At 39.5% G+C, this 13,475-nt stretch overlaps 2 protein-coding genes across 2 annotated transcripts; both read left to right on the plus strand.

Moving 5' to 3' along the window:
• The first annotated feature begins 845 nt into the window (after positions 1-845).
• On the plus strand, positions 846-8,090 carry LOC306901827 (protein S100-A16). The gene is made up of 3 exons (XM_079469941.1): positions 846-1,122; positions 6,152-6,279; positions 6,667-8,090. Exons 2-3 carry the CDS (start codon positions 6,160-6,162, stop codon positions 6,823-6,825), a joined length of 279 nt encoding a protein of 92 aa, XP_079326067.1. The 5' UTR covers positions 846-1,122; positions 6,152-6,159; the 3' UTR covers positions 6,826-8,090.
• Positions 8,091-9,657: 1,567 nt separating this feature from the next.
• Positions 9,658-11,178, plus strand: s100t (S100 calcium binding protein T). Its single transcript, XM_079470449.1, has 3 exons — positions 9,658-9,713; positions 10,451-10,613; positions 10,697-11,178. Exons 2-3 carry the CDS (start codon positions 10,452-10,454, stop codon positions 10,868-10,870), a joined length of 336 nt encoding a protein of 111 aa, XP_079326575.1. The 5' UTR covers positions 9,658-9,713; position 10,451; the 3' UTR covers positions 10,871-11,178.
• The last annotated feature ends 2,297 nt before the right edge of the window (positions 11,179-13,475 follow it).

Below are 13,475 nucleotides of genomic sequence, written 5' to 3' on the forward strand. Positions count from 1 at the left end.
CTCCATAAAATCAACAATCAAAATTCTTAAATCCTAAATTCATGCTTTTGACATTAGACATCATGCATTTGGAAGATATCCAGAACAACTTAGTGTACATTCCATAGGCATCAACCCCACAATGCTTTACTAGTTGAGCTACAGGAACAAAATATACGTAAAAATTATAAAATAAATTGTTGAAACGTGATTCTGGCAATCCACATATCAAACACTAGATGGCGGTGTTACACACAACCATCATAGTAAATGATTTCATAAGAGTGTGTGGAGTAGGCTATCTGAAGGAATTTGTATTTTTGGGTGAACTAACCTATTAAGATGGTAGCAGACTCTACACCCTAACTAGTGCTTGTGATGTGAAGCTAATTCTAAAACAAACCCAGTTTTTCCTCGAAGAAGTACTAATCTGTTGTTAGTCATCTTTGGCAGGTAAATCAGATTTCCACTGGTATGGGTGTGGTCGGCAGAGGGCTTCAACAAAAAGTGTTATTGTCTTCGTAATTGGAAAGCGCATGTTTCGGATCGTGCTGTGTGTACCTTAAGCAGAGTTTTCTCACACACACAAACTCTTTATTCATCTGCACACAGAACAAATGCACTTGTATAGTACGAATCATGACTTCTTGACCTTTTTGCTTTGGAAAAAAGTGGCGAGGCATGCTCAAAAAGACGTCTTACTAAACTGTCGAGGTGTGGCTGGACGATGATCTCACCATTCCAGTGTCTCACTACAGTACATGCTCCTGCTTGTGACAGGGACTAGGTAATGTAGGCATGGGTCACGCAGTTACACGCCGTAAAAAATAGCCTACATATAAAACTATGAATCTGAAATTGTGTTCAGATAATTAGAATAAAAACAACCAAGGTGGAAGGCTATTGCGTTTAATCCTTCTTATCTCACTTTAAAAATAGGCGTGTAGCCTATGTATGAGAGCTTCGTCCACACAACACGTGTCTCTTGAGTAATATCCTGCTATCCCCACCCAAATAGTTCTGGGCACACGCCCAGTTTAAATGAAAAAAGGCAACTTGGGAAGATAGGAATTCACAGACGAAGCATTATTGTGCACTTTGGAAAGGCAAGACTCCGCGAAGTTTTTTGGGTTACTAAACTAGGTAAGAGTTCTGTTTAATGCTCATATTGTTTTATTTGTTCAGACACAGCCCGTTTATCAAATGTCTTTATAAATAATTGGGGCAACTTTTACTTTTATCTGTTAAACGGCTCATTGAACTGGTTTTATGTGAACACAGCTCCTGCGCATCACAAACGCGGAGCCCCATACAGATCAGCGTCCAATACGCTGTCACTTTCCGTTTAATCCTTTCAGTTCTGCGTCAATATTTCAGTCGTTACGAGCGACCGTACGGCTCGATTTAGTTCGGTGACAACAAATAGCCTATCCGATTCCCATGTAACGCATACCGTCTCCTCTTACAATGCGAGGAGAAATCAGAAACTTGCTTTTAATAATTCAGTGCGCTATTTTGAAGTACGAGGCATCTGCAGCGAATCCCCGGATTAGGTGAACAGACCTGCATACGCCCCTTAGGCGACTCTTTACTGGAGCCGAATGTTCGGGCGTTTGCGGGATGTTTTCGATCCTCAATCGGACAGGGCGCAACCTCGATGTATCAGGGGCGACACGGCTACCAGAACGCGTGAATTATAAATGCAGATGCCGAAATGTGTCCGATAAGACAAGGGCGACTCGAAACTGCTGGCTTACATTTTCAAACATGCCGAGGAAATGATTCACACGTCTCGGATAGCGAGAACAAGTTTGGGATGGAAAAACAAGCACATATGGCATACAATTATAGGCCTACTGTAAAGGAAAGAAAACGTCAAACTCTATAAAAAGTTAGGCAAAAAGTTCTGCAGGGAAAAAAACTTTATGTATGTGAGAAGAGTTTGAAGATCACAACCTGCCTCCACAAGCACCACCGCAAGATAGTTGCCTCATTCAGTCAATCATTTTCTCAACCTCATTCTTCACCCACAGACAAGAGTTTTACATTTCAGAAAACAAGGGCAAGTAGCCTGGAAAGACTTAAGTAAAATGTCACTTTGAGGCATTTGTAAACCCTCCTACATTTGATTTTAGGACCATTTCTCAGAAAGCGTACGTAAATGGCAAATAATCTTGAAATTGTGCGCATTTTAAATGTTTCATATCTTCGCCTTGTAAATGATGTCTAGTTAATATCATTGACATAAAGAGCACCTGTCAACATCAAATCCATACGAGCAGCAAGTATGGGCACTCGGAAAAGACAAATGCGTATGTGGCGATGCACATTCACGTCAAAGACCGTTTTTATATTTTTTTGCGTAAGTGAGGTGCCTGGTTTCTCACCGACTATCACCGCAGACAGGGGCGGATTAGGGTGGTCAAGGGCCACTTAGGCGCCTTTCAGGCTTCCAGTATAGTTCGGAAATCTCTAATGTAAAAGCTGCAAACTCAGGCGCTCGCCGGGGCGCATGCGCTTTAGCCGTTTACAATGTATTTCCTTCTATTAAACACATGTAAGAGATGATAGCGTTGGTAATTTACCTTGAATTTGAGCAAGAGTTAGCTTGCATTGTACTGCGCGTTGCGAGTGGAATCAGAGCGGAAAATGAATGTAATATGATGTTTCCAGATTAAAAAATAAATAATTTAAAAAAAAAGTGTGTTTGCAAGCAGCAGAAAGCTCTGTAAGGGGCTGTGTCCACTGAGGCGTTTCTGCAGCGTTTCCTATGGAAATGCAGCGTTTTTTGAAAACGCGAGCTGCTGCCGTTTTTATCCGCGCTCAGCACCGGCGTTCAGTCAAATTGTTCTACCTTGTCAGATCTTCCTACGACAACGCAAACAAGAATGTATTCTAAACCACATCGACAAAATAAAGCGGTAGGATGATGCAAAATACCCTGTTATATGTGTTATGGTGCAGTGAGGGTCTATTTTTTGTTCCTGCTAAAGCAAAATTGAAATAAAATAATCTTGCCAATCAGAGGCCCCTAAAAAGGCGGGGCCCCTAGGCTGCAGCCTGACCACAGAGGTCATGACTGTGGCAGTATAGCCTGTCCAAGCAGCTGTCAGTGAACATTTTCATTTGGCAGGTAGAGCGAGGATAACGTTCAGGTCAATGGCCGGCTTTGTTAGATGTCCGAATTTCACAGCGTCATTAAATGCCAGTTTGTTAAAGTCCTTTGTGTTTAATCAGTAAGAGCACCTATCAATCATCCTCTCCTATGAGCATCCTTTTGTCTGAGTGTACTTTCCGTAATAAAAACAGATCACTGAAGAGCAAACACACAAGTCTTTGTTTCTCACAGCCACACCCACGCCCTTAATCAATCATATGAAGAACTCCTGTACTGATGCAACTTAAGAATGCACCATCATCAACAAGACAATGAGTACATTCTACCAGGTCTCCCTTCTGGGTTTTTACGCAGTCCAAGCCCTCTCTCTCTCTCTCTCTCTCTCTCTCTCTCTCTCTGTCTGTCTCTCTCACTCTCTCTCTCTCTCTCTCTCTCTCTCTGTCTTCTAATTAGGTTAATAGAGCTGCATCAGTAATTGGAAGAATGGCACAGCACTGGTGTGGTGTACTGATGTTAGCGGTGTAGTGTAAGTATTCAGGTGTGACGTCTGTCAGATGGAAGATTTAGCTGTACGGCCTATAGTATTACCCCTTGACACACCCAGATCAAAATAATTTATAGTTTTAAGAGAAATATGACGTTGTAATCATAGCTGAAGGTAAGAAAATATGAAAACTGTAGTTATCGGTTGTTTTTAACCCAGGATTAGGTCGAAAATGGAAAGAGCGTTAGGTTAAATTAACCTAGAAAATGTTTAGATTTGTCCCTTTTCACTTTTTTACAGCAAATATTTTTTCCTTTTTTAGATTTTGTATACACATATGTGGGTATTTGTATGCCCTTTATATAACATTTATACATATTGTGTGCATTGTTAATACGTGTTTCATCTGTCTAATGTACAGTATGTGCACTACTGAGAATAGTACTGCTAAATGTAGTTGTACAGCTGTGCAATAACAATAAATAGATATTTTCTGTTCTCTTCTATTCTATTTTAACCCAACCATGGGATAAAAACATCCCAGCATTTTTCGGTTAAAATTGTTCTTAAAATTCTAATTAAAACAATCTTAAAATTGTTATAGCACAAATCCCCTACGGCAGGGGTTCGCAAGATGATTTCCAAAAAAAATCATTATTAAAAAATAGCGTATTTAAACAATGTGTAACAAAAAAATAAAAATATTTGTTTACGTCAAAAATAAAACCATAAGCCATCAGCTTTTGGAATTCCCCCTTGATTGTGACCCCATGGTGATTCTGGCACATTAACAACATTAGTAACCGCATTAGGTTAGGTGCTGCTAGTCAATTTACAGCACAACTTTAAACAACTGTGCACGCAGATTATTTCGGGTTTGAATTTAGGATATGTTTATGTGTCAAATGAAACGTATCAACCAAAGACAACGCAGGGAGGCCAGTGGAGGAGGGCAGAGAAGTGCAGCAGTCTTTTAAGGCCGGTGTTTAGAAGGAGGACGTCCATCAGCACTCGAATCTGTTTGATGAAATTTGACCGGTAATAGATTATGGTTTATGTATAACAACAAGTAAGGTACGAGTAAATAACTATACAATAATATTATGTTAGACTGTGTTCTTTTGTGTTGTCATTATGCGCGTGTTTGGATAGACCTAATAAGTGCATGTGCTCAGTTGAGCGCAATGTTTGTGTACTTAAACCACCTCAAAGGATAGTGGGGGTCTCGAGTCACTGGCACTGTTATTTAGGGGGCGCCGGCTGAAAAGTTTGGGAACCCTGCCCTACAGTGTTCGATTTTGTTATTCAAAATTCATATTTTTATGGTATAATTCGTCTTATCCTTCAACTATTCTTTATTGTATTTGTCTAGCCTATATTTTTGTGTGAATAATCATATCTCTTAAAGGTATAGTTTCCGCCAAAATAACAATTCTGTCATTATATACTCACCCTCTTGTCATTTAAACCTGTATAATATTTTTCTGCAGAACACAAAAGAAGATATTCTGAAGATGTTGGTAACTCAACATCCTTGGTACCCGTTCACTATTCTCTAAGGACTCAAAACAAATGCGAAGTCAATGGGCATCGTTTGTTGTTCGGTTACGAACATTCCTCAAAATATCTTCTTTTGTGTTCTGCTGAAAAAATTAAGTCATACAGGTTTGAAAGCAAGAGAGTAAGTAACTGATGACAGAATTTTCATTTCACTTTAAAGTTTTATAAAAGCACCAGTCTTGGTTAGCAGTCACCTGTGTGCTTACTGAACCTGTGTGCTTGTTATGAATCTCTCACTAAAGGATTAGCCACCTAAATGTCACCTGATGGAAACACAAATTACATCATGAATTATTTGTTAATGTCAAATATGTGATGGGGATCACAAGAATATGAAATACAGTTCCGTACAATAGGCTAAAGATTATTGCTTTGTGTGTTGGAAACGTACCTAAAAGTTAGTTTTTGTTTAGCCTCTGCACACTTCGAAGTACATGTCCGGCCTTCTGACTAGGTTAGCAGTCGGAAGTGAGACAGAGTAACAGACAGGTAGCAGGCAACCCCTGAGGTAACATGAGCCAGTGTCCTTAGTGGATCGAATGTCTGTTAAAGGTTACAGGTTCCATTGTCTTGTGGTATAAACTCTACAGCTCCACACACTCCTCCTGTGCTCTTCTCTCCCTTCTTCATGCTTTTTAATTATTCTAACATCATCTCTTTCCTCGGGTCACTCATTTTCCAGTGCCTAGTCTTGCTTTTCAGCCATTTCGGCTCCTGAAATGTCATTTGCTGACATTAAAATGTTGTCCTTGTGATACATTGTTGCAAGATAGAACAAGAATCAGTGAATAAATGACATGAATGTGAATGAGATGTGGTGTTCATACACCAGTTAATTCTGCTCCTTTAATTGGATTGGTCAATTTGTTTCCACAAGTGCTTATATCTGTAATGTATCATTCTGTTGACAGGTTGTCCTATTGTACAGAATGTTATCCATGGTAATACAGTATTAACAACAACATGATCACTTGTAATATATCTTAACAAGTTCTTGTCTTTCTGTACAGTTCTAGATATGGAGGGTGCCATTAAAACAGTGGTCATGCAGTTCCTGTCAGCCGCAAAGGGCAAAGAGAATCTGTCCAGCAAGAGTTTCCAAAAACTAGTCCAGAGCCAGCTGGGCAACGTTATGAGTGTAAGCAGCACCCACATATGCCTAAAACTTTCTCAGCTAATGTCTGTGGGGTGGTTTCCCAGACAGGGCTTAAGCATAGTCCCAGAATATCTTAAATGTTAGCGGTATCTAACAACTTATATTAAACTATATAAGTGCATTTGTTTGGTCTCAAGATGCACACTACTGTTTTTATTGTGAAGAATGTATTTTAAAAATGACTTACGTAAATATCCCAGTTTAACTAAGGCCTAGTATCGGTTTAAACGTATCCCTGTTCAGGAAACCGCCCCTATATGTCAGGATTAAGTCTCATTTTCGGTCTTCAATTTTGGCCGGGCTAAGCTGGTCAATGCTAATTGTGATCCGGTCAATTATTGAGGATGTAACAGTCTCTGTCTGTATCAGGACACAGACAGCTCTTCAGCAGTCAAGGACATGATGAAAGGGCTAGATGACAACCAGGACGGAAAGGTCAGTTTCCAGGAGTACATGTCGCTGATCGGCTATGTGGCTAATTCAGTGTGCGAGCAGAAAGCACAGCCCAATGTGGCCGGCGGACAATAGGCTGAACCCAACAACGTCCAGAAGCACAGATGACATTTGGGTTAATGAACCGCGGATTATGATATGTAATAGTGGAGTCTTAAACTGATCTTCACTGTAAATAGGGAAGACTGGGGCCAAGTTGTATTGAACTAATTGTTTGAACATACAAAATTACTGCCAGAGAAAACAAACCGATAAATTGACTTATTGGTTCCAAATTGTTCCATGATATAATCCTGTGATAATTTCCCTGTGACTAGCCCAGTCTCCTTTATAGCACAACAATTACATTTTAAGTCTAGGTTGGTACCATACTTACATATATTCAGATATGTGATTATACAATCTCTTACCTGTGGCCCAAGCGCTAAGTCACCTCTATGTTTTTGTTACTGTTTTGCTTTTGTCCAAATTTATAGTAACAGATATAAATTTGGGGGCCTTTTTGTATTCATATGCAACTTAATTGTTTGTCTTAAGATGTTTACTCTTTACAAATTCCAAACTGTATAGCCAAAAGCAAGACACAAATTATAAAGGCAGGATGTTTGTGCTTAAAATGTTCAATGCTCAGTATTGTACATCCAACATTTGTCCAGTTGGAGGAGGGACGGAAATATACAGTATATGGTGACAATGTTTTTGGTCAAATTTTTCAATAAAACAAAGCATTGATGATGAAGTCCTTTTGTTGTCATCAACATTTATTTTAAATGAAGATAGTGTGAGCAATAGGGCTGTCATATTTTATCAGGTTTTCTCTTCACGGTTATCGTGGTCAATATAATTCAAAGGACAAATATTAGGGTAACAATTTTTTTTTTAATGAAAAAATAATGCCATCACTATTTTATAGTTATTTTTATTATGTTTTTTCTCCTTCTTTATCAAATCGTACTTAAAACTTGATTTGTGAGAATTGAGAAAGAGAGATTGAAACCATCCATGGTCTTTAAATTGATGCTACATTATTTACAATATTATGATATGTGTCAAATTAACACTGTATAGGTAGTGTTATTATAGTTTTATTAATATTATAAATTATTTATTTTAGCTGTTTAGTTTTTAAGCAATTTTTAGCAATTTTGTTGAATGCTTTTGTAATTTTATTGTTTATTTTTTATATTGTTTTTATATAAGGTTAATTTATTTTAAGTTTAGTTTTTGTTTATTGTTATTATTTTACTATTTCTGAAGCAACATTGAATTTTCCCCAATTATTTTTAGACCAATATTTTTTTATTTCAATAAACAGAAACGTTTTCAACGTTTTAATTTTTGAAAACATTGTTTTAATTTTTTTACCATATGGTTCTGACAGATGCAAATTCACTATTGCATTAGCCACTCCCACAGCTCATCTATCAAATGTAAACTGAAGACATCTTATACAAGGTACAGTAAACAACACATTGTTTTAGGTACATCCTGTGCCCTGCACCTGTTTCAGCGTTTGTGTTCTATAAATATGGGCATTTGTGTGTTTTTTCAGCTTCAAACTTCGGCTAGCAGATGTGTATGGACACTGTTTGTATAATGATGAATTAACACCTGTTAAGCAGTATCAGGTGTGACAGGACCGCTTGTAGTTAGTTACTCTCTCTCTCTCTCTTACAGACACACACACACACACCATCAGCACCTCTCAAGACCCTCAGGCTTTTAGTAACCATGGATGTGCCACATTACTTTGTTTGGCCTGTAACGAAATCAGCCTTCTGGTACCTGACTCCATTTCATCTTTACATTAATAACTCAAGAAACACCAAGGAACGTAAAAATGTAAAGACATGAGCAATGTTTGTTTGAATCAGTTATTAAATAATCAAATAAATGTCATAATATTTTTACCTATTTCAGATATATGTAAACGAAATCTAAAAAGTAAGTTTTTGAACAGAAATATGGTAAAATAGAATGTGTTAGTTTAAATGTTTAACAGTCCAAAAATGAAATAATAAAAGGTTTTTACAGCATTGCTGCGTCCAAAATATTTTTGGAGCTTTAACTATTTTTGGGATAGTGACATTTGTGTCTAAGTCATCAATTACAGCAGATGAATCATTGAGGACGGGATGCTGAACTATCACGTCCTTTAAACTTTAATGTGACAAGCACCAGTACATATAACTAACCTTTAGAATCAAACATATCCAGTTACCCAAAAGCTTATTTCAGTGTTCTCCGGGTCTTCAGAATCTGAATTTCACAGTACATCCTTACACAACAATGAACTCATGTAAGTGATAATATTTTAAGAAAATTGTGATCCTGTCAGTGAAAACCAGGCTTAAGTTTCAAAATCTAATTATGAGACACAAGCATCAAAGTTTGATTTCAACTATAAACTTTACTATGATTTCAATCTTTTGACATAGGCCTACATGTCCTTACTCAGTCAATATTCAAGTTTTCAATGGTATATTTTCATGTTATTTATATTATATTAATTGATTTTATATAGAAAACAATATGTCACCCAAAAATTACTTTAGCTGGGTTTTCACAGGCAGGATCAAAATAAAGTATTATATGTGCACACACAAGGGAATTTAATCAAACAATGGAAATGAATTGAATAAAAACAAGTGTTAGGCTTGTTTCCAGATTCCTCAGATTACCATCCAAAGCAGTACGCTTTCCCTTTTTCATCATGATACCGAGCCGCAAACATCAACATCACACTTACGGTACTTATATAACATTGTTTTGCATGTTTTTTGTAATGTTTTAATTGTGCTTGGGGTGGGAAATGGATAAGGACGGATGAAGGGAGGAGGAGTGTGAAGTATGATAGGAGGAGGGACAGGTGGGTATATAAGATGCTCCCCATTGCCTTCTCTCTTCACCAGCATTTAACTGTCCCCCGAGAAACAGAACAGCAGCAACCATCTAACAGCAAGGTAAGGGGATGGGAGAGAATGGATGAATTGAAAGAATTTGAAAGGATGAGATGAAAGGGTAGAGAAAAGCCAGCTTAAGGGCCAGAGCCGTTTCATTCTTTCTTAAACTGAGACATTTTCATGTATTACCTGTATTTTGTGCTGTACTTTAAATGTAATTTCCTTTGTTGATGCTGGTTAGTCCTCTGGTAAGTCTTCTTAAAGTAAAACAGCATTCAGGTTGAAATGGCCTTCAGTTCTTCGAACACTGTGCTAACGTGTGAATTCAGAGGAGAACACATTTAAATGACAAGTTTTGTGTTACACGTCTCTTTACATCATCTAAGCTGGCGTTGTTTAGTACAGTAGTAAAAGTTAGCAAAGGTGCTTATCAATTATCAAATGTGCTTATTCAAGCAGAACACAAACCCAGAGCAATATTTGTCCTCATATTCGTTGGCTGCGATGCTCGGTTTCCATTTAGCCGAGGTTCATCTTAGGTTCTGCGTGTTTCCGGATTTCATCCTTTTCAGGGGATTCACTTCTTTCACCCACTTTCTCTTTAATTAAGCCCATCACAGAACAGTTTGCTGCTCCTGCTTTTATCAGTCTCTATCTTTACTTTTGCGTTTGCTGTAAAATATTCAACATCAGCCAAAAACAGACCAAGCTAAGAAAATTATTTTTGCATTTTTTGTGCATTATTTTTTGGTGTATTATGAAAATAATAGCCAACCTTTACAACATTTGTTCACCAGAATGGACGCCATGAAGTCAGAGAACGCCTCCACTCTGGAGAACGCCATGCAGCTGATGATCCAGACATTCCACAAGTACTCTGGGAATGAAGGAGACAAATACACTCTCAGTAGAGTCGAACTCAAGGAGATGCTGACACAGGAGCTTGGCAGCTACCTTGGGGTAAGTAGGTTAAAGATTAACTGCTACTTTTATTATTATTATTTCTCTGTTTTTGAATCAACTTTACATGAATCCCCTCACAGAACGCACAGGATAAAGATGCGGTAGAGAAAGTTATGGGCGACCTGGATTCAAACAATGATGGCGAGGTGGACTTCACAGAGTTCATCATCCTTGTGGGTGCCCTCACCGTCGCCTGCAATGATTTCTTCCTCGAGTACCACGACAAAGATGCAAAGAAGGATCAAAAAGAGTAGAGCTAAATGTCCCTGAACAAAATAAGCCAATATATGAGCAGCGAGGGGTGATGTGGGAATATACAGTATGTGTGTAACTGTTTCAGCCTTGCTTGCCGCTGACGTTCTTTACGTCATCTTTACTAAGAACGAAACTTTGGGTACACAAAATGTTTATCACCCCTGAAACAATCTGCATTCATGTAAGCATATGAAACAGGATTTAATTCGATGACTTTGTTGAATATGTGAATAATATTTCTGTCCTTAGTTTTTTTTAAATGTTGGAGTAAAGTAAGCATTCCGTATTACAATAAACAGCAGAATAGAAAAAGCCATGCCAGTTGTGTTTTGTTTTTGTCTATAAAACGTCTCCGGTTACTTTCGTAACCTCGGTTCCCTGAGAAGCGGGAACGAGACATTGCGGAGACCGCATATGAAACTCCTCCTCTTTTTCACTTTTCCTGAAGTCCTATAGGATAACGCCAGTAAAACAACTGGCCAATTGTCGCGAGACATGCACAGTATACAAATACTGACGAATCTAGACAGTATAAATACACTGCATGTGACGACAATCCTCAGAATCTACGAGAGAACGCCCGCTCCGGTGATAAGCGGCGAACACGGCGATCTACGCAATGTCTCGTTCCCGCTTCTCAGGGAACCGAGGTTACGAAAGTAACCGGAGACGTTCCCGAGAGCGGTCACTTCGACATTGCGGAGACCGCATATGGAACGGTAGTACAATCCCGCCGTGAGAGCTAGTGTGGCAAGGAGACGGATCTCGAGGGCCGTTTAGGGCCGGAACCAGAGTCTTATGAATAAAAATATTCGACTACGCCACCCGACACATGCCGGGAAAATAACAATAAGCACACAGGTTCGTGATCGTAGTGGAGTGAGCAAGTAACGAAATAGAAAAGAGAATTTAAATAGAAAAATATAATAATTTATTACAATAAACATCAACAAATTACTCCAGGTCTCAAAATAAAACCATCTATGAAACAAGCATTATTACACAAGATCGGCCTGGAGAGAGAATGCCAGCCGGGGCCGCTAGTTCGTCAAACCCCACTCAGTAGCCTACACACCTCTCGTAAACCACAGCAATATTTCACACAACGTGATTAGGGAACATTCACCACCGGCCAGCGTCTTCTCCACACCAATACAAATTAACTCAATTATAATAAACAAAATACCATTCAACTAACAGAAAGAAATCAAAGAAATACAAAGACACAAACAAATAACTTCAAAATATTCCTGCAAGCAAGGTCTTCTTAACAAAAGTGCATTTGTAACAAGATTTCCACACTCTTTATAAATTACCGAACTTCAGGCAATTCGCGCTTTCGTTGGCGAACCCACGGAAGGAGTCGAACTAGGACATGCAGACAAAACAAAGAGTACAGATGTATACAACCAGGAAATAATACACATCAATAATCAAACAAAAGAAAATGACAACATGCAATATGCTACTCTTTTGCAGAATTCCCAGATCAAGGGAACGAGACAGGCATGGAATGCGTAGCAAGCGTCTTTTTAAATAAGCATGTTCAAATTATCAAAACAAGGCCTGGGCAAAGCAGCAGTACAATCAGATCAACGGGATTCGCTTTTCCGACAACAGAACTCCAAGTGCTGAAATCAGGACCGTGAACCAGTCACAGAGTCATCCTAAAAATGTCACTCATCCTGGGAGGTCCTAATTACATACGAGTACAACTGTTTAGAAGCCCAGCAACGCACAGCAGCCCGAACATCAATCAGCTAAACCTATCCACTCATTCACAACAATGTTTTCCTGCAAAAGGGGCGGTCCCAGTAAACGACTCATCCCCGATACCACAACACCGGTCTTTTAAACACGGTGACCAGTGCTCTGATTGGCTCACCGATCCACATGACCCCGGCCAATTAGCCACCAGGGCCCTACGTCACCCTGCTACATGACCAAACATTAAGAAATGGGGTGATTCTCCCGTAGCCTGATGCGGAGTGGTGTTGTATGAAAAGAGCACCTGAGGGAGACATGACACCCAATCCCTTTTCCTAGAGACTGGCAAGGTATGCAACAGATTATGTAAGGTCCTATTGAAACGCTCACACGGACCATTTCCAGCTGGATGGTAAGGCGTAGTGCGGGACTTCTCTACCCCATAAAGCAGGCAGAGTTGTTGGATTAGCAAGGACTCAAAATTACGGCCCTGGTCAGAGTGGACCGTTCCGGGGACACCAAACTTATAAAACCATTCATTCACAAGCACTTGTGCTACTGTTTCAGCCCGCTGATCTCGAGTGGGGACAGCAAGGTTAAACTTGTCTCCTCGCTCCTCTGTTTGAAAAGAGCTCCGGAACGGATCCCTCCCTGGCGATTTATGTACGAAACCACGGACATGTTGTCGGTGCGAATCAGAACATGTTTCTGCTCCAGCCTCGACTGGAAAGTATGAAGAGCTAGAGACACCGCCTTTAGCTCCAGGTGATTTATGTGCCATTTCCTCAGAGACTGTGACCAAAGGCCGGAAGCCGGCATGCCCTCACACACCGCGCCCCATCCTGAGGACGATGCATCCGTCGTGACGACTGTGCGTCTCGTCACCAGCCCCAGGGG

This window comes from Barbatula barbatula (genome assembly GCF_947034865.1).
Source record: "Barbatula barbatula genome assembly, chromosome: 12".
NCBI lineage: Eukaryota > Metazoa > Chordata > Actinopteri > Cypriniformes > Nemacheilidae > Barbatula > Barbatula barbatula.